General features: G+C 34.4%; 1 protein-coding gene across 1 annotated transcript in view; it reads right to left on the reverse strand.

Annotated features, from left to right (window-relative positions):
- Nucleotides 1–23709, reverse strand: part of SMC2 (structural maintenance of chromosomes 2) — a 43397-nt gene that overhangs the window by 8512 nt on the left and 11176 nt on the right. The window contains exons 9-21 of the mRNA XM_030826870.1: nucleotides 20973–21206; nucleotides 19317–19476; nucleotides 18708–18825; nucleotides 17957–18095; nucleotides 16478–16597; nucleotides 14434–14638; nucleotides 12674–12809; nucleotides 9630–9754; nucleotides 7727–7920; nucleotides 6071–6214; nucleotides 5401–5595; nucleotides 2995–3195; nucleotides 725–841 (exon numbers count right to left, since the gene is read on the reverse strand). Coding sequence (XP_030682730.1) covers nucleotides 725–841; nucleotides 2995–3195; nucleotides 5401–5595; nucleotides 6071–6214; nucleotides 7727–7920; nucleotides 9630–9754; nucleotides 12674–12809; nucleotides 14434–14638; nucleotides 16478–16597; nucleotides 17957–18095; nucleotides 18708–18825; nucleotides 19317–19476; nucleotides 20973–21206 — 2088 coding nt within the window. The remainder of the gene's footprint in view (nucleotides 1–724; nucleotides 842–2994; nucleotides 3196–5400; nucleotides 5596–6070; nucleotides 6215–7726; nucleotides 7921–9629; nucleotides 9755–12673; nucleotides 12810–14433; nucleotides 14639–16477; nucleotides 16598–17956; nucleotides 18096–18707; nucleotides 18826–19316; nucleotides 19477–20972; nucleotides 21207–23709) is intronic.

Genomic DNA, 23709 nt, shown 5'->3' on the forward strand with positions numbered 1-23709 from the left:
GAAAAAAAAAAACCTCTCAGATCCAGTGTTAAATCGTAATGCTGCACACCAATTAATAGGGTCAGCCTTTTGCTTCCATTTTTAAGAGAAAAATAGTACAGGGAATGGAGTACTGAAAATAAGTCTTAGAGAAGAAAAAAACAAGGTGACTAAAAGGGATAATTGTGCTGCATTACTGAAGATAGAGTTCCTAAAGAATTACAAAGAGAAAAAGAGGAAAGGTGCCCCATTAAAACCCAGAAGGCACAGGTTTGCTAAACTACCAAACAGCACAGTAACTCTATATTTGGAATCTTTGAAGTAAGAATCTTCTGCCATAGTAAAAATGGAAAAACTTCCACATGACAGGCTAAGGAATTACCCTATAGGAGACAGATACATGAAGTCAGGGAAGTAGAAATAACAGTAAAGAAGCCTGAGATCCGCCAAAGTTGTCATAAAACAAAACGGAATTGGGATTTTGTTGAGTAAGCATCCTGTAAAAGAGAATACTAAACTTGGCTTGTTTACTGTCCAATTTTTAAAGAAGTACAAGAATGCCAGGATCTGATAGTAGTCAAGTTCAAAAAGAAAAAATGCATTTAAAAGTCAGAGGTTTTAATTAAGTGTGAATATGTGCCTCATTCAAACATAGATCAGCCATTTCAAATTTCTTAGAGTATAAATCCACTGATGATATTTTTTCATCCTTGCCACCTCACATAAAACAAAACATAAAAAATACCTTTTGCCATGCAATATTTAGGGCTTGGTTTTTCTTCTGGTCAAGGTCTTCTATAGTTGTAAGAATTTTGGATTTGTCATTTTCTACAATTCTCTTCTTCTTCATCAAGTCATTATACTAAGAGATAAAAAACATGGTTAACTGGGAAAATACAAAATCTCTTCTATATTCTGGAATTCAGTCAGAAATAAACAGGTTTCATTATTTTTATATATAATACATACATTCCTATTTACCAAAAAGATATAATGCACTAAGAATTATATATACTTACATGCTATACATATACTGTATGATGTGTGTGTATATACATACTCTTAACAAAATTAGGAATAAAATCATCCATATGTATGTAACAAAATTAAATTGCTAGAACTAAGAATTTATAAGACAAAGTCCTTAAAATATTTTGACTCCACTAATATTCCCTTATCTCCTTAGCAGCCAAGGCAAAAAAAAAGAAAAAAAAAGTGTTATATATAAACTTAAGTAAAAGTAGCCCTGAAAGCTCTCCTCTTAAGGTCAACCTTAGCAGTGACATGAACAAAATTTTGATCCTTCACCATGATATATATGAACCACATAAATTGGACCTTATTTGTTTTTTAATTTTACTTTAAGTTCTGGGATACACGTGCAGAATGTGCAGGTTTGTTACATAGGTATACATGTGCCATGGTGGTTTGCTGCACCAGTCAACCAGGTTTTAAGCCCTGTATGCATCAGGATAAAGGGAATTGGACCTTATTTGTCCCTTGACTTTATGGCATTAAACTCCTCCCCGAGTTCTGGCCATATAGTCTTTTACAGCTCTTTCGAACATAATAAACTCACTCTTGTCTTATGGCCCCTGCATTGTTCTCCCCTCCTGCAATGCTCTTTCTATGACGTAACGGTTGCCTGAAATTTCAGCTCAAATATCACCACTTTAGAGTAGTCTTCCTTCGAGCAAGGCTGTTGAGGGATAATCATACCATGAACAGCAGTGGGACTTCCTAAAACTCTTCCTAATTCATTTCTCCTCAAAGCCCTACATTTCAAGGAGGCTTCACATTCACCTTTAACAATTCTAGCCAGTCCTGCTGTTTTCCTTGCTGTCCCTCTTCTTTACAGCCATGCTCCCCAAACCTTCTCTCTACATTTTTATCTTATTTTTTCATGAAAATCCATGTAACTGCTTATGTAGATAGACATAAAACACAAGAAAAAAAGGCCATCTGCTGGTCAACAATTTAGGCTTCTCCTCTGGTAAGGAGATGGGAGTTGATAAATTCTTTTGAAAAAAATATTAGACTCAGGTCTCATCTAATAGAAGTAAACAAGTAAAGGTGAACAAGTTTCATGTTATGCAGATCAAATTCAGACCAAAGTTTTCCTTCTACAAATATACCACATATTGCAAAGCTTTAATGTAGAAATGAAAACCAGCAGGAGCATTTTCTAGAGAGATCACAATACCTGCATGATTCATCTGTTTGGTATCTAACATAATATAGACTCTTTGCACATATTCATGCCAAAAACAGTTAAAAAAAAAAAGTTATGGTAAAATGTCTTCAAAGTAATTGTGCTATTACCAGTGTCGCAGATTTCCCATGAATTTTACTCTATGATTTGCAAATTCAAACAGAATTGTGCAGCATTAAGGAAGGTATGGGGCATTAATATAAAATTACTAAGATAGCCATTTCATATGGCTATCTTAAGAGTAGGGAATGCTTCCCCCACTGGGTTTTTCTCGTGATGGGTCCTCCCAAGTTCATCACTAGATGACAGTAAACTCCCTTCCCAAACTCAAAAAGTTTTGTCAGGTTAGGGGAGAATAACATTATTAAGTAATTGAGAGCATTAAAACTGAGAAGAGGCTGCAGAATTTGCAGATTAGTGAAACAGTATTTATGTATATAATGGCTTTAGTCATTTCTTATATAATAGTTTCAGTATACAGTAGAGTCAGGAGGACGAAAGCATATCCTATTCAAGGCTTTTCAATGCAAGTGAAAGAAATGATAGAAATGTGAGGAATTACGTTTGACAAAGAACAAAAGCCAGTGAAAAAGTCATTCCAAGTGTAACAGAATGTAAAAACAACTAATGACGCATAAGAGTAATAAGAAAAAAATGATGAAAAAAGAAAAAGGAAAGCAGGAAGAAAAGTATCAAGGACATCTGCCAAAGGTTAACTCTAATAATTGCATCAGGGGTCATAAAGAGCTATCAATGCTGGTCATGTTCTAATGTGGCCAGATATTCATAAGAAATTGACTTACTCGCTCTTCAGCTTCTGTCAGTACATTCATAGCTCTCATATTGACATTTCTTCCTAGTTTCTCCTTCATTTCTTGCAACTTCTGAAGTCTCTGACCAGCTTCTTTAGGGTTGTTAGTTTTGAAATCATAGGCACTATTAGGTTGGCCAAAGAGGTGTCTCTCTGCATTAATCCAGTCATAATCTTTCAACATTTTGGATACCTAGCCACATATAAAAATAGATGGAGATCTATGAATGTTTACAAACCTGTATGTATCAGCCAGTTTCTTAAATATTTAATACTTTTGAATCAAATACTGAAGAGGAAAAAACCTTCAATGACTAATTTTTTTCTTTTTTTTTTGAGATGGAGTTTCACTCTTGTTGCCCAAGCTGGAGTGCAATGGCATGATCTTGGCTGACCGCAACTTATGCCTCCCAGGTTCAAGCCATTCTGCTGCCTCAGCCTCTCGAGTAACTGAGATTACAGGTATGCACCACCACGCCCAGCTAATTTTGTATTTTTAGTAGAGAATGGGGTTTCTCCATGTTGGTCAGGCTGGTCTGGAACTCCCGACCTCAGGTGATCTGTCCACATCGGCTTCCCAGTGCTGGGATTACAGGCGTGAGCCACCATGCTAGGTGACTCATTTTTAAAAATGAGTTTCATTACTGACAAGAATAAAGATGAATATTTTTACCTGGAGCGCAGACTACAGAAACAAGACATTGTATAGCAAAAGATCTTCCTATTACTTTGGCATAAGAAGAGCCAACTCACAGAGAAATTTTTACAAAGTATATGCAAAGCACCTCCATTAGAATGAAATGCAAGTCAGGTAGAACTCCTTCAGAATTTACCAAATTCAATCTATTGCTTCAATTTATTGTGTTTTTTATAAACACAACTTATGAGAAGCTAAAATTCTTTTAATACTTAAGTCATAGATTTGGTAAAAATCATGGAAGCCTAATGCTGACTGAGACCTAATAATTTTTCTCTCAGAACTATATTTTAAGAAACTGCCCTAAACATTGACTCTATCCCTGCTCCCACCCTTTTGAAAAAGGCACAGTATAACAATTTTTCATGTAATACAACTGATTATACAGTTCAAATTATAGTGCTTAAAGAAGACTTTCTTCTACTAGAATTATGATTCATTCTCACTGGCAGAATCCAATCCTTGTTAATTTGTTGACTTGTATTAATTCCATGGATATGGTCTCACCTGTAGGCCCCAAAGTACAATGATCATTTCTAGTGTATCTTCCTTTTGACCTGTAAACTCTTTGAAAGCATTCTGTATGTGTTGCTCATCCTTACATTGTCAGTGCCTGGCACAGTATCTGATACTAGTAGGTATGTATAAATCTTTGATAAACTATGTTTTTCAAAGAATCATTGACTTCTTAGCAGACCCACTTGCAAGTCCCTCCTTTTACTCTTTCAATTGTAAATAAAATCTCCTAGCAATCACCAGTACTAGCATTTTCAATTACCAAAAAACTATTAGCAGTAACAATGCCACTGGTAATATTTTAGTCAGTCTACTATCACTAAGCTAATGGGAAATCAATAGTAACAAAGTGGTAGATTATAATGTAGCCCTAAAAAATGTTTAAATCAAGTTCCACGGTTCTTTCAGAAGAGGGGGAGATTGTTTTGTATGCTCTTGATCTTTCTGAAGTTAAAGTTCATGTATTTTTAGGATGCTAAAAAAAAATATCCTGAACATTAAAAAGGTGCCAAACTGTTACACACTCATAAGAAAACATGCTGGATGAATTATCAATACCATGTGAATGCAGCTTCTTAACCAAGCAATGAATTTCTGCAAAAGCATGTGTTCTCTTTAAAGCACTGAAGTAAAGGTGCTGTGATACATGAAAGAAACTGGGATAACCTCAAAAACATAGCTGCTTGGCAAAACATCAGATTTTTTATAAAGCTGCAAATACTGACAGCAGTGACACTCGTAAAGACAAGTGGAAGCCAATTCAGTCCTTTTTTTAGATTACCTGTATATATAGTTCTGTGAGTTCTTTAAATTCAATTTGAAATGAGGTAGAGAATATGTATCATTATTACTAGCACATCAGTAATTAGTTCCATCAACATTTGGAGGTGAAAAGTTATTTCCATGCGAGACCACTAAACATTTGGTAAATACATCTTGTAGATGGGAAAAAATATCTAAAGTTAAATCTAAAAATAAAACATTTGTGCAATTTGTTGAAAATTAGCATTGTTGAAAAGCAGTTAAAGCTGCAAGCTCAAATTTATGTCAGGCTGTAATTTTGCCATTTATATTTATAGAGTTCTCTATCTTTATAGAGTTCTCTATCAAGCAGTGTTCTAAAATTTTTCAAGAGCTCAGTAACAAAAATTTGATTTAGTATAAAAAATGCATACAAACGTATACCTTTGCAGCACCATCTTCAGCCTCCCGTTTATGTTTGCTGATGTTGTGGTCTAATTCCTTAATTTTAAGCTGAGAATCATTGTTTTGCTCCTTGTGTTTTGCCACTTCTGCATATTTAGCTTTAATTACAGTGTCTTGGGCTATTATGACCTCTTTTTGCTTAGTCACCTCTTCTTGAGCTTTATTTACTGACTCCTGAAACAAAAAAATTAAAGAAAATACGTGGTGAGGTAACATGTAAATAATTTTAATTTACTAAACAATTATCTGACAGATCCCTGGGCAAGATGGCAATGTGATTACAGGCAGAGAGATGATCACCTAACCCTCTATATTTTATATCACCATTAAAAGGACTAATCAATTTATACAAAGAAGAAAACTTGGATTATCCCTGGAAAAAGGGGTGGGGATACAATGCTCATGCTGCAAATGAGAGCGTTTCTGCTAAATGTAATGTAGATAGAATCAACTAAGTGAGTCAGCTAGAAGCTGACTGACCTATGCGATCCCAAAACTGGCAATTCTGGATCAGTAAAAGCTATTTGTGCCTCATTCTCTCATCACAACGAGTGAAAAGATTGAGAACACTAAAGTGAAACATCTTAAGCTAATGTTTCATAAAAAGATTAGCATTTTCAATTTCTCCAATTTGATAAATAAATCCTACCTTATTTTTAGCCACCTCCGCTGCCATTACTTCAATCTGACTTTCATAGGATTTGATAGCTTCATTCACAGCTTCAAGCTGTTGTTTGTAAGATGTATGCTCTCTCTTGAGCTCTTCCAGTTCCAGAGTGATAGCTTCAACTTCCTATAAAAAATACAGTATTTGGGTATTCATATAGGTTATTAACTACTGAAAAACAAATATGTACAGAACAATTAAATAAACAATAATCTCATGCAAGTAAGATCCACAGCTTTGTTACTACTCAGCTACCGAAAATACAGGTTAAGCTGCTTCCCCAGAAAAAGGAAGTTTATTTTCCTATATCAAAAAAAAAAAGGTATGTGTAATTTTTATTGGTTCATTTTCTTTATCCTTTATTCCTACAGGGAAAACAATATAACATGCTACATAACAGATGAATTAGTGGAAGTAAAGCTTTTTTAAAAACAAAATTGTTCAATGCGTAAAAAGTTTCTCAATATTCTTCTTTCCCACTACAGCCTTCAGTTCATTAGAAGAGCAGTCCTCAACCTTTTTGGCACCAAGGACCAGACTTGTGGAAGATGATTTTTCCATATGGCGGGCACAGGGAGAGAGTATGGTTTCAGGATAAAACCACCCCATCTCAGATCATCAGGCATTAGATTCTCATAAGGCATATGCAACCTAGATCCCTTGCATGCACAGTTCACAAAAGGGTCTGCACTCCTCTGAGAATCTAATGCCACCGCTGATCTGACAGAAGGTGGAACTCAGGCAGTAATCCTCATTTGCCTGCCATACACCTCCTCTGTTACTGGTCTGTGGCCTGGGGGTTGGTGACCCCTGCATTAGAAAATACTTTGTACAGCTATTTAATGACAAGAATCTTAGAGTGGGCTAAAAAAAAAATGCAAGGGAAATATATTTAGGTGAAATCGCATGAAAGTGATTAACAGCGTAGCCTTTGGAGACAAAAACCTAGGTTCAGATTCCAGCTTTGGCATTAGCTAAAAGATATAATAAAGTATCATCAGTTTACAACTGAATGACACCTTGTAAATATAACATGCTTTGTCTTCCATCATGCTTTCACAGTGCACATTCATTTAGGTGCTTACCAAATAAAAATGTCAACCTGCTGAATCTCTGATATGACATCCACAATATCAAATAATCCACTCCTGAAGAAAGGCCATCCACTCTTGAAGGAAGCATTTACCAACCGTCAACTTTGCCCTTTCCTTAAAATTAGCATCCCCTACTCACAACTATGAAACACTCGATTGCAGGGTTTTCAGATAAAAATATCCCTTATCCAAAGTGTGTAGGACCAGAAGTGTTTCAGACTTCAGATTTTTTTTTTAGATTTTGGAGTATTTGCATTATACTGACTAATTGAGTATCCCAAATCCAATCTGCTCCAATGAACATTTCCTTTGAGCCTCAGATCAACACTCAAAAAGTTTCTAATTCTGCCGTATTTTGGATTTGAGATGCTCATCATGTATACTCCTTTGACTTGTAAGAAGCATAATGTGTTTCCAAAGAATACTGCTCCCTTTTAGATTCTGAGATCAATTCTGATGAATAAGGTCAACCAATGATGCTCTACCACCTTCAGCTCTATGTTGACTTTAAAAGGTTGGTTCAATTTCAAAAAGAAGTTATTACCTGTTGTTTTTCTTTCATCTTCTTGCTAGATGCATCTGCCTTTGTTTTGGCACAATCCAGTTTTTTCTGAGCATCTTTCAGTTCTCGCTCTCTTTCAGCTTCTGCATTTTTCATTTTATTTTCCAAAACTTCATATTTTTCTTCTGCTTTTCTTTGGATTTCTTTAGTGTTTTTCAAAGTCTCCTCACTTTCCTCTGCATTACAAAGTAAGCAAATGTGTCTAAATTAACAGTTATAGGTAAAGGTTTACAAATTCAACTTTTAATAGAAGAAATGGTTTGGAAAATTACAGGGTACAATTTAAGAAACTTAACTATCCCAATGATATTCTAGAAATGGTATAATGAAACACAGATCCTACGTAAAAGCCATACTTGAATTATCTGAAGATCTGTAACAAAATAATTTCTTTTGCTATGAAATTGAACTTTATCTACAACTATCCTTTTACAAAGGTATTGAAGCAACCTATTTAAAAAAAAAAAAAAAAATAAAAAAAAAAAAAAAAATCACAGATCGTATTTTTAACACAACTGTATGCTTCCTAAAACCAGAACAGTATAACTATGGTATTTTTTCTATAATTGCTAGAAAGTGTGTAATTTCATAAACAAGCTTACATTATGTTCTTTGCCTATTTTATACATATTCAGGGAACTTCTCATTAAAGTCAACAAATTATATGACAGTATGCCTAGGATACAGCAAAGGAAAAACATCCCCAAATCTGTGAAAGAAAAAAATAAGGTCAGGCGCGGTAGTTCATGCCTATGTAATCCCAGCACTTTGGGAGGCCAAGGCAGGCAGATCATGAGGTCAAGAGATCAAGACCATCCTGACCAACATGGTGAAACCTCATCTCTACTAAAAATACAAAAATTAGCTGGGTGTGGTGGTGCACGCCTGTAGTCCCAGCTACTTGGGAGGCTGAGGAAGGCGCTTGAACCCAGGAGGCTAGAGGTTGCAGTGAGCTGAGATCACACCACTGCACTCCAGCCTGGGGACAGAGAGAGACTCCGTCTCAAAAAAATAAAAACTAAATAAAAGAGCAATACTGAATGAACATGTGTTGCTGTAACAACTGATGTATATTGTGAGTGTTTGTTAGGACCCAGGTGCAAATATAACCTTGGAAGTCATTACCACACAATTTCTTACACTACTTTTCATTGCAGAAAATACTATTAAAATATTAGTGGAGAAGCACATGTGTGGATATTGTCCTAATGAATGACAAAAATAAAAATTTAAACTACCATATACAATTAAATTCTAAGGAAAACATACAAGCTATCTTAAAATTAGGGAAATGGCTATAAAGTGAATTACACTAAACATTAAAAACTTTTGTATAACAAAAATACCATGAACACAAAATTAAAAGACCAGTACATAGCCAAAAAAGATGGTAAAAGGATATTTGCAATGCACATAACCTATAAGAAATTAGGACTCTTAAGAATGAGAACAGTGGGAAAAAAAAACCAATAAACAGAAAATTCACAGAAGTATAAACCCAAAGATCCAATGAACATACAAAAAAGATCCCAAATTTCATCAGCAATTAGGGACACGGAAATTAAATGCTAATGCATGCTATCTTTTCACAACCAACAGATTTGGAAAATTTTTAAAGTCTGGAGAAAAAAAGAACTTGGAGAAATGAAAACTTTCATATGCTACTGGTGGAAATGAGTATTGGTAAAAACGAACAGACCTTTGACAATATATAATAAAGATGAAAATGACCATACCCTAAGACCTAGAAATCTCATACTTGGATTTTCCCTAAATAAACTTTATCATATATATCTTAAACGTAGCACAGGTAGAGAAGATACCTAACGTAAGGTAACGGATATGAATAAAACCAGAGATTAAGCATGGACTGTTTTCATCTTACCAATGGTTTTTTTAAGGGCATCTAATTCTTCTTGTTGCTTGTGATATGAGCTTTGCTGGAGCTTGGTTTGTAATAAATCTGCCTCTTCAGTTTTCATCTCCCACTGTTGTTTTAGTTGGCGATACCTTACAAAAACAGAAACATGTAAGAAATGACTGTCATTTTTCTGGTATTTGAGAAATACATTCAAACTTCAGATTCTTACCTAAATTAAACTCACATACATTATGAACAGTATAAGATGCTACTGGTTACAGGAAAAATTTTGATGGCTTTCAAGTTTCTGAGGCACCAATTAACTCAAATTTAGATCTGATCATTGAAAGTAAACAACTCTCAATGACTAAAATCCTTAATAACTATTTACATTAGAAATATTTAACAGCTAGGTTTCCTTAAAAATAATCCCTCTTGCTAACTAAAAAGAAAAAAAAATCAAACCAACTACTCACCACGAAAAATGATTAATTATAACAATTACATAAAATTTCAAAAATGTAGTTATTAACCTCATTTTCAAATGTTAAAAATAATAATAATGTTCCCTACTTTTAGTGTAAAAAAAAAAAAAAGTTTTGTACTTAGTTGTTTAAAATGCATTTTCTTGAAAACTTTGTAATTCTATCCCAGTTCTGGCTGCTTAGTCATTTCTTTTGAAAGGTATTTAGCTAATTCAGTTGCAGTGAAATTTCAAGTTAATATAAATTCACAAAGTACCTTGTCACTAGAAATTCATGAAGTTTGAGGAAAAAAACAAAAAACAAAACTTATAAATACTACCTTGAGTATTCTTGCCTGAAGCTGTACTTGACAGTACTTAAAACAATAATTTTTACTTCAAATTAATTTAAAAATGTGGAGTGTAGAAATATTTGTTTAAAAGATGTTACTTTCCTGATATGGTGTGAAACAATGGCTTTAGCTGATTCTTTCACCATTCTCATTTTTTTCAAAATATATTTTCCTTCCTTGACCTCAGTGTCACAATTAGCAAAGAATTCAATTCTGCAGAATAAATGATCCAATACTACTGAACAAAATTAACAGTTCTAAGCCAAATGTAACTAACTACAAACTCATCACCTTGCTAGAGCTTCCACATATCACAGAAAAATTTTGTTTCACTCTTCTCACAGAAAAAAATTCATTTACTCTATGGTTAATTTATATTCATGAAGGTAAAATGCAGGTCTTTACATGTATGTGATGTTTGAAAGTAAACAGGATAGAACACTTGAGGCCAGGAGTTCAAGAACAACCTGGCCAACATGGTGAAACTCCATCTCTACTAAAAATACAAAAATTACCCGGGCGTGGTGGCAAGTGCCTGTAATCCCAGCTACTTGGGAGGCTGAGGCAGAGGTTGCAGTGAGCCGAGATCAGGCCACTGCACTCCAGCCTGGACGACAAAGTGAGACTCCGTCTCAAAAAAAAAAAAAGAAAAAAGACAAATTCTGATTTAATTTTTATCTTTGAATGGCCATCCTATGAAAATCTTGTCCATATTTAGTGTCCTCAAAAGTCTTGGTGCCATTTTAAGCTTTCATAACTACAGAAATTGAATGCTAAAAACATACCCAAAAATAATCATTTCAACATTTATTTAGATTTTTAAAATTGTATTCAGTATTGCGAATTCTGAATAAAATCTTTTTAAATCAGTCCCTATTTGTCATCTTCAGAGATACCGGAAAAAATTACAATTAAACTTAAAAAAAAAATTTTTTTTTTGAGACAGGGTCTCACTCTGTCCCCAAGGATAGACTGCAGTGGCACAATCTCAGCTCACTGCAACCTCGAACCGCAGGGCTCCAGCAATCCACCCACCTCAGCCTCCTGAGTAGCTGAGACCACAGGCACATGCCACCACACCTGACTAACTTTTTTGTATTTTTTTACAGAGACAGGGTTTCTCCATGTTGCCCAAGCTAGTCTTGAACTCCTGAGCTCAAGTGATCCACCCGCCTCAGCCTCCCAAAGTGCTGGGATTACAGGTGTGCACCACTAGGCCTGGCCAAACTTTCAAACAATGCACTTTGTTAAGTTTGTAGCTCTTTTAACTCATGAAGCTTTCAATTCAAGTGGGGACTACTCTCCCAGATAACCATAGAGCCAGTTCACTCACTCTTTCGTGTGTTTACTCAACAATCATGTCCTCGGTGAGGCTTTTCTTGGCCACCCAACATAAAATTTTAACATGTCTTTGCCCTAGATAGTTCCTATCTCCTTTCCTGATTTTTTTCTTCTTAGAACTAGTAACATGTTTTACCAATTTATCTTTCTTTATCGTCCGCTTCTCCAACAAGAAAAAACTAGATGAAGACGGGGTATTTATCTGATCCCCAGCCCCTAGAAGAGTATGTGGCACACAGGAGGCACTCAATAAATGTTTACTGACTGACACAAAAAGGTTACATTAGCATGATCCCAATATTGAAAAAATAAAAATATGCATATACCTCTATTATAGAAAAATAGAAGTGATGTTGGAAAGTATATATGTATCTTATCTATACCTACACAGAAGAAATACTGTAAGGAAACACTAAAATTTTAGTGCTGATGTTCGACATGAACTTGTTTACCTGCTCACTAGGCAACCTAGCAGATCCTTGATATACATAGGACAGCCACAATGCTGTTAAACTTACTGTGCGCACCTGATCAATGCTATACTGTATCATATTCATGTCAAATCAAGAAATCAAGTATCCTCTGGTATCAGACGCCAGAGTATCAAAGGGTTTCCCCACCAACCCTAGCCAAGTGCTAATGTATTTCTCAGCAGACAGAGTGGAATATGTGAATGATTTTTTGTTTTGTTTTGCTTAAATAGATTTTTCTAATTTCTTAACAAAGACATCTCTCTTATGAGAAAAAAATGGATAAATGGTAAGTTATCAACTCACAATTCAATCGAACATTTTAAATAAAACCAAAAACATGAGAAAAGTCAGAAGCTGTATTTCTTGAAATAAAAGTAAATTTTCTATCATTTTCTACTATACAAATCTTTAATAAAAAAAAGTATATACAGTTCTTACTTTTCAGCAGTGTTTTTAAGACCTGCTAATTCCTCCTCTAGAGCCCGCAGCTCATTCTCTTTGATTCTCAGTTCATCCTGAACATCTTTGAGTTCTTGAAACTTGGTTAAAATAGAAGCTGCCTGGGATCGAGCACCTGATAGAGGCAAATTGAAACAGGTCTTCCACATTAAGTTACCAGGTATGTACTACACAATAAAAAGTCTTCTAAGAGAATTATACTCAAATTGATTCAATAGTAAATATTTTAATGAGCTTATGAAGCCATGGAATTCATTCCTTCACCTGAACCTTAGAACACAGAGAACTCATAACAGATCCAAAAGGTTGTAGTAGGTATTATTTATTCAAAATAACCACTGCCTTGTCTACTGGGCCCATCTTCCACCCTCTGCCATTGGACTTGCCTATGTGATTTGCTCTGGCCAATGAAATGGGGAAATGTGTCTCTTCTGAAAGTAAACTTTAGGAGGCAGTACATAATTCACCATTTGCTTTCCGTTTGCCATGGGAAAAATATGTTCAAGACAGAGACTACTTCTCCTTCACACTGAGTCCCAGAATGAGAATAGCGCTGGGCAGAAAGGCAACTGATCTGCAGCAGATGTAGCATAAACATGGAATAAATTTGTTGTAAGCTAAGATTTCGGGGCTGACCTAAGTTCTGATACAGCACAGCAAGCAGAATAAACCGATTTCACATTATGCAAGTATAACTATCTGGCAGTCACAGACTGAGGCATTATGTTGACAAAGAAACTCTGCAGGTTTGATGGAAGAATGCTAAGGTCAATTAAAAATGCTTTAAAACACTTTGTAATTAAAATACGGGGTTACTTATTTCATATCCTGTAAGTAGAAACTTCAAAAGAATCTGAATCAACAAAATCTAAAGTTTCTTCTCTTGTAGACATTTAAAAGCACGTAGTCTCTTTTTATCTTCCATTTGCAGATACTAGTCATTTGACCGTGTACTGGAGAACCTGATACCTGGTCATGGAATTCACTGAACTGGCCATGTTTCCATGGCCTAGAACGACATTAAGTCACTTGATACCTCAAATGGCTTTATGCCGTCTACTGGGTTAAAAACACAAACTATGAAATCAGACTGCTGGGATTCAAATTCTGAGCTCTGCCACTCTGTAGTGCGTTATTTAACCACTCTGTATCTTCATTTCTGCAACTGTATATTAGAGATGATAATAATATGCCTACCTCATCGTTGTTATTAAGAACTAATTCTTATTTAAAGCCCATAGAATAGGGCTTTATAGAATGATAGACATGTTCTATATCTGCACTGTCGAATTATCCATTAACCATTTGTGATTATGGCTCTTGAAATGTGACTAATGAAACCAAGGAAATTACTTTTAACTTAATTAAATGTAAAGAGTCACATATGGCTAGTGGTTACTGTATTAGACAGCATAGTTGTAGAACACTGTCTGGTATACAGTAAATATTATTCAGTGTTTGTTATTCTATTGTCTTGACAAAGATCTGCAAACTCAGTGTGGCAAATACTAGACCAAGAAGAATACGATCACTGTCTAAGAATTCCTTTAAGGCATTAAGGTACCATTTCAAGGGCAGGTTTAATTTTTTGTTTTACTTTTGACAGGAGGTAGGTGGCACTGGCAAACACACAAATGCGAAGTTAACATGTTTCCTGAAGAAGTGGGTAGTTGGGCTAAAAAAAGGCATCTTCCTATTTACCACAAAGAATTGTGAGGACAAAAGGATATAAAACTTACCTCCACTCAATGTTCCATGAGGATCAAACACATCACCTCCGAGAGTTACAGTTCTAGTCATTATCCTCTTATCAAAGGCCACTTTTTTGGCATTATCCATATTGTCACAAACAAATGTTGTTCCAAAGACAAACTCCATTGCTTTCTGAAGTTCTGGTTTATATTCAACCAGGGAAAGAGCCACATGAACGTTGTCAGGGCCAACCTATGGGACAACAACAGATATGCCACAGTACATACTACTTTTCCTTTCAGATATTATTTTATAAACCAGTAAGAATTGCTATAATAAAAACTTAAGTAATAATTACCTAGCATTAAAATTCTTTCTGAACTTTCTAAAAAGCTATGTAAAACTCAAAAGTTTCAGGAAAAAAAATTGCAGGTTTAAATACTGAAAGATCTATTGCTAAGTAAAATATTTATTAATAGCTAGTACAGGGCATTATGGAAGTTTCTATCAATAAGGAGACATTACCATGTTTCTAAGTGTCCTTCACCAAGGTTGACTGGACACAACTTTAATTATAGTACAGGTTGAGTATCCTTTATCCTAAATGCTTAGAACAGAAGTGTTTGTTTTCAGATTTTGGTATATTTGTATTACAGTGGTTGAACTTTCTAAATCCAAAATGCTCCAATGAGCATTTTTTGGGTGTCATAGTTTTAAATTTCGGAAAATTTCAGTTTTTGGACTTGGAGTGCTTAACCTGTAATTTCCAGATCAACACAACTATATGAAAATGTTGTTTCAATAATCAGGAATTTGGTTTCACAACAAATATTTTTTCATACAAATGAAACATGCTAGAGCAGTCACCTGCCAGTTACAGAAATGAAAACACAATAACTGAGAGTAAAAGTAATTTAAAAAATCCCCAGTCCTCTATTTTGATCACAATGCTTCTTCTCAGCCTTTGTTTATAGAGGCTACCTCTGCCCATCATTTTAGAAAAACTAAGCATCTCTTTTAGAGCTTAGTATCAGCAGTGGCAATTACGGTGAAGGAAGCTCTACGTAACACATGTTCAGTATTGTTCTTTGATGTGGCAGCTACCATCAAATAGGTTTGGCTAAAGGATTTGAGGCAAAGTATTTTTGCTGTTACTTGAAATCCCAATTTCCTTCTAATGCTGGGACTTGATGTATGGCTGAATTAACTTCCTGAGCCTTCTTGACTTAATGGTGATTTTTCAAGTACAGAAAGTACCAACCAAAAACATCACCTTTCAATTACTCAGCACTCATCCTCCCTCTCCTGATAGTATACATATCAACACAACTGTATTTTGAAATCATTTCCATTGAAATCTTCTGAATGGAACTAAGGATACAACAACATCCACTTAGTTACAAGTATATTTTTAAGTTTCATAGAAATGTCTTTTCAACTGATGTACTTGGAATGTCTGATCAATAAAAAAACTGGTATTACAGCTGAATGTTATGACTGACTTCATGTTTTTACAGTATTACACAACTACAATAACTTCTAAATGTATTTCCTTGTACTAATCTATTTTCTTACTAGCAGGCATGTCACTTTAGATCAATGTCAGCAGTTGAATGGGATCCTGGTCACCTGCTATGTACCTGCACAGGCTGAATAGCAATCTAGAAGAACTCTAATAAAGAAGCATCACTGCAATACTAATGAAGGCTTTCCATAATGGCTGTGACTGTGGGCAGTTTAAGTATGCCTGACATAAAAAGAAACAAAAACAAAACCTTGAAGAATTTGGGGTACTTACCTAGAAGCTCAATTCTAACCAGGAATCAAGTGTAATTTTCACCATCACCTGACAGTCATGTGACTTAAGGTTAAAAAGGACATTCTAATACCACAAAGTGAAGCATCAAAGGGAGTTCAAGTCTTCCAACATTTCTACTCTCTTATCATCTAATTGCACAAGCCAACCCAATTTTTTTGTATTTTAATTTTGTGGTTCTGCATATGATTATGTCCCTCAAAATTAATGTCTTCTAACTTAAAAAAAACCACAGATGACGATTAAACATATAAATAAGACAAAACGAGACTTACAAGATTCTGAGCAACTCTCAGAGTTTCTGGTGCAATACATCTGGCTGATATTTTATTGAGTGGGATTATAGTGTATCGACGTTTCAGTTCCCCTCTTTCTAGTAGCTTTTTACCAGTAACCTACAACACACATTTGAATTTAAAAAACGCATGTTAAAGATGACAGAAAATTGAGAGAGTGCAAGTTTAGTAGTCTATAATAAATGTTTAGTGCCATTTATCCCAAACAATCAAGTTATAATTACATATGCAATGGAACATCATTTGAACTTCAAAAAGGAGATGCTGCCATTTGGGACAACATGAATAAACCCAGAGGACATGATGCTAAGTGACATAATCAGACAAAGAAAAAAAAAATACTGTATGACCTCATTTGTACATGGAATCTTTAAAAAAAAGCTGAACAAATAAAAAGAATAGGATAGTGGTTATCAGGGATGAGGAGTGAAAGAAAATGGGTAGAAGGAGGTCATAGGCCAAAGGGTACATATTTGCAGTTGGGTAGGATAAATAAATCTACCTATTCAGAGATGTAATGTATAGCATGAGGACTATAATTAATAATACTATATACTGAAAATTTGCTAAGAGTAAATTTTAGGTGCTGTCACACACAAAAAAGGTAACTACTGAAGGTGAATGGCTATGTTAATATGTTTGACTACAATAATCATTTCACTATGTATATGTATCAAAACATCTTGTACGTTTGTTTTTGTGTATTTTTTTTTTTTTTTGAGATACATTCTTGCTCTGTTGCCCAGGCGGGAGTGCAGTGGTGCGATCTCAGCTTACCGCAACCTTCACCTCCCAAGTTCAAGCAATTCTTGTGCCTCAGCCTCCAGAGTCGCTGGGACTCCAGGTGCATGCCACCGCGCCTGGCTAACTTTTGTATTTTCAGTAGAGATTGGGTTTTACCATGTTGCTGATAGCTGGTCTCGAGCTCCTGGGCTCAAATGATCTGCCCACCTCGGCCTCCCAAAGTGCTAGGATTACAGGTGTGAGCCACCGTACCCAGGCTTCTTGTACATTTTCAATATATATAATGTAAATTAAAAAAAAACAAGTAAATTTGACAATGACTATGTAGCATTTACAGGAAAGGGTATGAGCATTCTACAGAAGGATAATAAGTGAGAACTGAAGAAATGTAAATAAATTCAATGTTACCTTGATGGGAAGACTGACATCAAAAACAGGTCATTTATTCCCAGATTATTTTACAAATTAAATTCAACTTATACAGCAAAGAGATCCCAAAAGTTTAAGATTGGAAATATGCATTTTGAGTTTCTGAGTAAGCATGAGACCTCCTTTGGAACAGTTATCAAAAAGTTACGAACCAAATAGTTTTACCCTATAAATATGTCACCTTAGGGGAGAGCCTTAAAACATCAAAGTATTTAATTCTTTTAGCGGCACATGACTTTTCAAGCTAACCAAATTTTAAATTTTTTAAAATTAAAATCAACTTACTTCTGTGTCTACTACAACATTGTAGAGTCGTTCTCCAGCCACTAATTCTAAAGCTGTGGTCGCAGAAGTATCTTTCACACTAATCAGAGAAGCCACAAGTCCTTTCACACAATTTCTATTCCAGTTCTTCTCTGGATCCCTGAAATACAAAAGTTGGCAAAAATTAATCTTAAGATAATAAAGTAGAAAAAGTTATACTTTACTCATCAAGAGCACTTTTGGACAACACATTAAAGTGAAATGAAAGCAGAATCAGCACATGGTTTTAACAAACCAAAAATTTTAAAATGTCCCAAATGACTAGCCAGCTGTGGTTTCTAAATCACAACAGATCTTTCAGTATGTTTCAATGTAATAAGAACAACTCTGATGTTCTAATCCCTATAATACATATGATTACTGTAAATATTCAATTAAAAAAACCCACACAGCAAAACAAATTATAAGATGTAAACGTGGATATTTAACATTAATGACAGAATAACTTTGAAGACATTTTGAACTGCGATTAAATTTCCCTCATTTTTAAGATTAGTGGCATCATTAGCCATTAAATTTCACAAGAATTTCCCTGCCAACATTTAAAACATTTCAACAAATGTTTAAAGGAAAAATACCAATGAAAGAAAAGCAGTTTACAACAAGTTTCATACAAAAATCTTGGTGTCGACAAAATTTTCAGACTGCTTCCAGCGTAAATAAAAATGTCTTGATTACTACTATGTTAAAATTCAAGGCTTAAGTCTCTTACTTGTATGCAAATCGAAGATTGGGAAATCTGGCTAATAGAGCTTCATATGTTTCTTTCAATCTACCAATATCACGAGACAGCTGCCTGCGCTTTTCCAAAAGGCTTTCCTCTTTATTTTCTGAAGGATAAATCATAATAAATTAAAACCAAGTTTTAAAAGCTCAGTCTACTGTTTTAAGGAAAATATTAGTAACCACTATTTCCAAAGCATACAAAAAATACAAATTTCTATAAGTATTAAAAAAGCATGCTGAACCTTCCTATTTCTATCCATTGTCAAACAGACGTTATTTCCATCGGCAAATAACACAATTTTCATTCCAAAAAATAACATACAAACTGAATGCCTACTAATGTAGAAATACACAAATGACTTTTTGAGCTTTCAAATGACTGAAGCAGGAAATTCTCAATACTGAGTTCTCAAAAATTCAAGAGTTGTTTTATAATTAGGTATTTTTTGACTATATTTACACACACTTGTTATAATAACGCTTGTTAATAGGCTAAGAAATGTTTCCTACTTGCTTGCATTCTTTATTTAAATTAGCTTTTTATCAAAAATCACTACCTCCTCATGATCTGATTATCATGTTTTTAAAGGCAAACCTTCATAATTTAGCTTTTTCATTTCAGCTTCAAGTTTTTCTTTAAGTCTTTTTACAGCTTCTAAAGCTTCTTGATCCTTCCTGTAGCCACTATCCATCTTCTTAACTTCAGCTTGTTTATTCTTTAATTCCTGTTGAGCATGCTTCAACTTCATCTGAGCCTGCGGCAGAAAAATGCGACAGACCATAGGATGTATGAGGCAGACAGTGCTAGTAATTAAATGGCCGAAGATTCAGACTGGTTTTACTAAGAGACCTTAACCTTAAAAATTTAATTGTTTGGTCTCTTGGATTAGCATTTCAACAAATTAGTCATTTCTCAGTATTTTCTCCTCAAAAAACTACTCAACGTATAAATTAATATATGATTAACATGTTGTTAAAGAATTTGAAATTTAAGTCCATATTTTTAATAAAATATGACATATTAAAATTGAAGGATTATATTGAATGTCAGTAGCTGGTAATTAAAAACAGAAAGCTAGAAATCACAACTCTCATTCCTTTCCTTTCCACTTAGTTGTTCATATTTGTATGTGTATATATTTGTGAGTGCTGTCTAGTAACAGTAAAGAAACTGAATTGAGCAGTAAGATACAAGATTATACAGGAAAAGCAGCTAAACTGACAGAGAAACTTAAATGCTGAGTCTGATAATTAAATGCTAGAACTATTTAAATTACATGTGTCAGGCCTTCAAGAATTTATACACTTGAACACTGCTTCTTAAAACTATGAACTAGTATTCTAAAACCTAGATGGGGTTTTACATGGGGGTATCCTCTAAAACTGTATAATGATATATTTTTCCCAGTTCCCTTATAAAATAATAGACAAACCGAGAGTACTTTAAAGCTTTTCTACTATTGAGAGTTCTTATAAACTTGTGACTATCAATCACCTCTGTCATGCCTGAATGAAAAAGTTGCAAATATATAAAGAGAAAAACCTGAGGATTAACGCATAATCACACACATTTGTGTACATGTTTTAAAATCTGTGTCTTCCATTAAAAACAAAACTGATGTGCCCGTGTACATGTATTTTTTCTGCTAGCAAAACTCCTGTGTTCATAGGACTTTAAGTTGCACTACTATGTAAAATCTGAGAAACATTATAATAGACTGACAAGACTTTTAAGATTATGAAATCAGAGTAGGGAGAGCAAAGACTAGAATGTGAGGTAGAGACACTTCCTAAAAAAATGTAAAGTTTGAGAAACAAGGTTTTAAGAACTAGGTATGATTGATAGGCAAAGCAATGGGGAAGACAATCCTGTTTTCCTGTTAAAGCTTAAGACTTCAACATTATGATATCAATAAAAAATAAACATAGCCAAAAAAAGACAAGAATAAATGGATTAATCTCAAAAATTCCACACAATGCTGCAAACAGAACAAAGCATTTATTGCACTTACATACTGAATTAAGGTAATTTATGTAGTACAGCATCTTAACAAATTAACATCGCCAATATTTAGCAATCAACATATTTGAATTCCGCTGCATTAGGCATTAGAGTTGCAGAATAAAGTAAACAAACAAGTTCCTAGAGCCTGATTATTTTCAACACTATGTAACAATTGCCAAAGCATAACGTGAAAAGAAACTTCTTGGAAAAAAAAGCAATCACATAGTGCTTAATGTCTCTATTTACCTGTTTGGCTTCTGTCTGAGCTTTACTTATATCATTTTTACAGGCCATCATTTGACCAGCAAGAGTTGCTTCTGCTCCATCTTCATTACTGGACAGGCCAGCGGAAACAGCATTGAAGTGCTGCTGTGCAGCCGCCAGAGCTTCAGCATCTTTATTACTTGCTTCTTGAAGGGCATGCAGTCCACCTGTTATCTTTTTAACCTCTTTTTCCTTTGCTGCTAAAGTTTTAGAGTCCTTTAGGAAGAGTTTCAAATGGAAAAATATTATATTTCAAGAAAAACACCCACTTTCTTATACGCATATACCCTATGTAATCAAATTCCATAGTAATTTGGAGTGAGCATAATAAAATAATTTAACCATCCTAACTTTATAAATACTGAATTATCATTTTGAAATTCACTCTCAGTTTTTAGAATAAATATAACTCTTATACTACTGGTTCATTCCATGTTATAAATTAAATCCGTGAGACATTGGGCTAAATAATAATTGCAGATTTAAACAAATCACTTGAAGGGACTAAAAATGAATTTCTAAAGCTGTAAAACTGAAATAACAGACATCCTACACTAAGCTTAAAAGTAGAGATTTTAGAATTAAGAGCATGTATATGAAAATATTTTATAAACTGTCAAGAGCCATAAAATTTGAGCATCGAATAGTTTTAGAAAAAGTATTACTATTATGTAACACCTTTTAAGTAATATTACCAGATATCTGACACTATGCAAGATACCAGCCCTGAAAAAAGAAAATCTAGCAATCTTACTTACAATTAAAGTGACAACAAATTTTGGCCCACTTGATTAGTTCATGATTCATCAAATATTTATTAAGTGCTTACTATCTAGTAGGCCCTGTTCTAAGACATTAAAGACACAGACTAAGTCGCTATTCTAGGGGAGCCTGTATTCAAGGTTAGATGACATAGTAATCAAACAAAACAAGGTTGGGGAATAGAGTGATAGGAACTATTACTTCAAGAATAATAAGAGAAGGCCTTTGAAATGCCATTTGAACAGAAGACTGGATGAAGTGAGAGGAGTGACTGCGCAAATACTTGCGGGGCAGTATACTTGAAAGCCCTGAGGAACATGTTTGAATGTTTGAGGAATTGGACTAGGAGCACAGTGAGTAAATGGCTAAGGAGCCAAGTCACATCATGAAGCACCTTGCAGGCCATGGTAAAGACTTAGATTCAATTATATAGTTGATCCTTAAACAACATGGGAGTTGGAGTACAGACCCACCCTACAGTCAAAAATCACGTATACTTTTGATTCCCCCAAAAACTTAACTACTAATAGCCTACTGTTAACCAAAGCCTTACCAATAACACAATTAACTCATATTTTGTATGTTACATTATATACTGTATTCTTGCAATAAAGCTAGAAAAAAGAAAATGTTAAAAGCATAAAATACATTTACAGTACTGTAGTGTATTGATGCGATAAGTTTATATCATCTGTTTACAAGATAAATCATCTGTCTGGAAAGGCAGGCAACCACAGCTGCAGACCTCAACCTATGGTACATTATCAAGCACTCAACTATTTTTTGTAGCATCCTGACTTCTCTGCTTTTTGGGAGCATTTTCAGTATCACTAGTGGCACTTCATATGGATCTCATGTTATTCGGGTTTATGGTACTGCACTAAACATGATGAAAAATACACGAGAACCACAAGAGATCACTTTCTACTGAGCTCTGCAACTTACCGGAAACGTGAACTACTAAGAAGTAAATGATTAATGTCACACTGAGTTTACTTGAGTTCACCACAATAGCAAAAGGAGATGGCTACAAAATTACTACAATAGTGTAGGATGTTCTATAGTTTTATGCAGTTATCATTTAATATTGCATCTTTACATTTGTTTAGATTTCTCTCAACTATGAATAATGCCAAGTATGGTGTTTATGTTTTGATAAATTTTAACTTTTTACAATAGATTTTTGTATATTTTACGGTAGTAAATGATAAAATAGACTAGTACCTAAATATATTTTGTGCATTTATGACAACTTAACTTTTTCTTAATTTTTTTGATATTTCTAGGCAATATGGTATTTGTCTGCAAGTTTTTTCAAATTGTTGCAAACCTCCAAATAATTTTCCAATATATTTATTGAGAAAAATCTGCTAATAAGTTGATCCATGCAGTTCAAAACCATGTTGTTTCAGTGTTATACAGCATACATGTAATTTGGAAACCACTGAAGGATTTTAAGCACAGAAGTGATGTGATTCAAATTATATTTTAGCTTCTGTAAAGAAGAGACTATAGAGTGGCAACAGGAAAAGAGTAGTGCAACTAGTAAGATTATTGCAGTAGCCCTCATGAGAGGTGATGGCTTGAACGAGGTTGGCAGTAATGGAGGTAACAAAAAGTGGCTGTATTCTGAATACACTTTTAAAGTTAATAGAATTTGTTGATAGACTGGATCTAGATATTTAAAGAATGGCGAGAATCCAGAGGACTCTACAATTTCTGGCCTCAACAATTAGGTAAATAGTGGTACCATTTACCGACATGAGGAAAATTCAGTAACTCAGGTGGGTTTGGGTAGTTGAGGGAAATTCCTAAATTCTATTCTGGATATGTTAAGTTTTACACTTTTTAAAACTCATCCAGATAAAAATGTTAATTAAGTAAGCTGGACAAAGAAATCTAGAGTTTGTTGGACAGTCATCTGGGTGTCCTTAGACTAACCGTGTTCTCCCTTTCT

This window comes from Nomascus leucogenys, chromosome 1a (assembly GCF_006542625.1).
Source record: "Nomascus leucogenys isolate Asia chromosome 1a, Asia_NLE_v1, whole genome shotgun sequence".
Lineage (NCBI taxonomy): Eukaryota > Metazoa > Chordata > Mammalia > Primates > Hylobatidae > Nomascus > Nomascus leucogenys.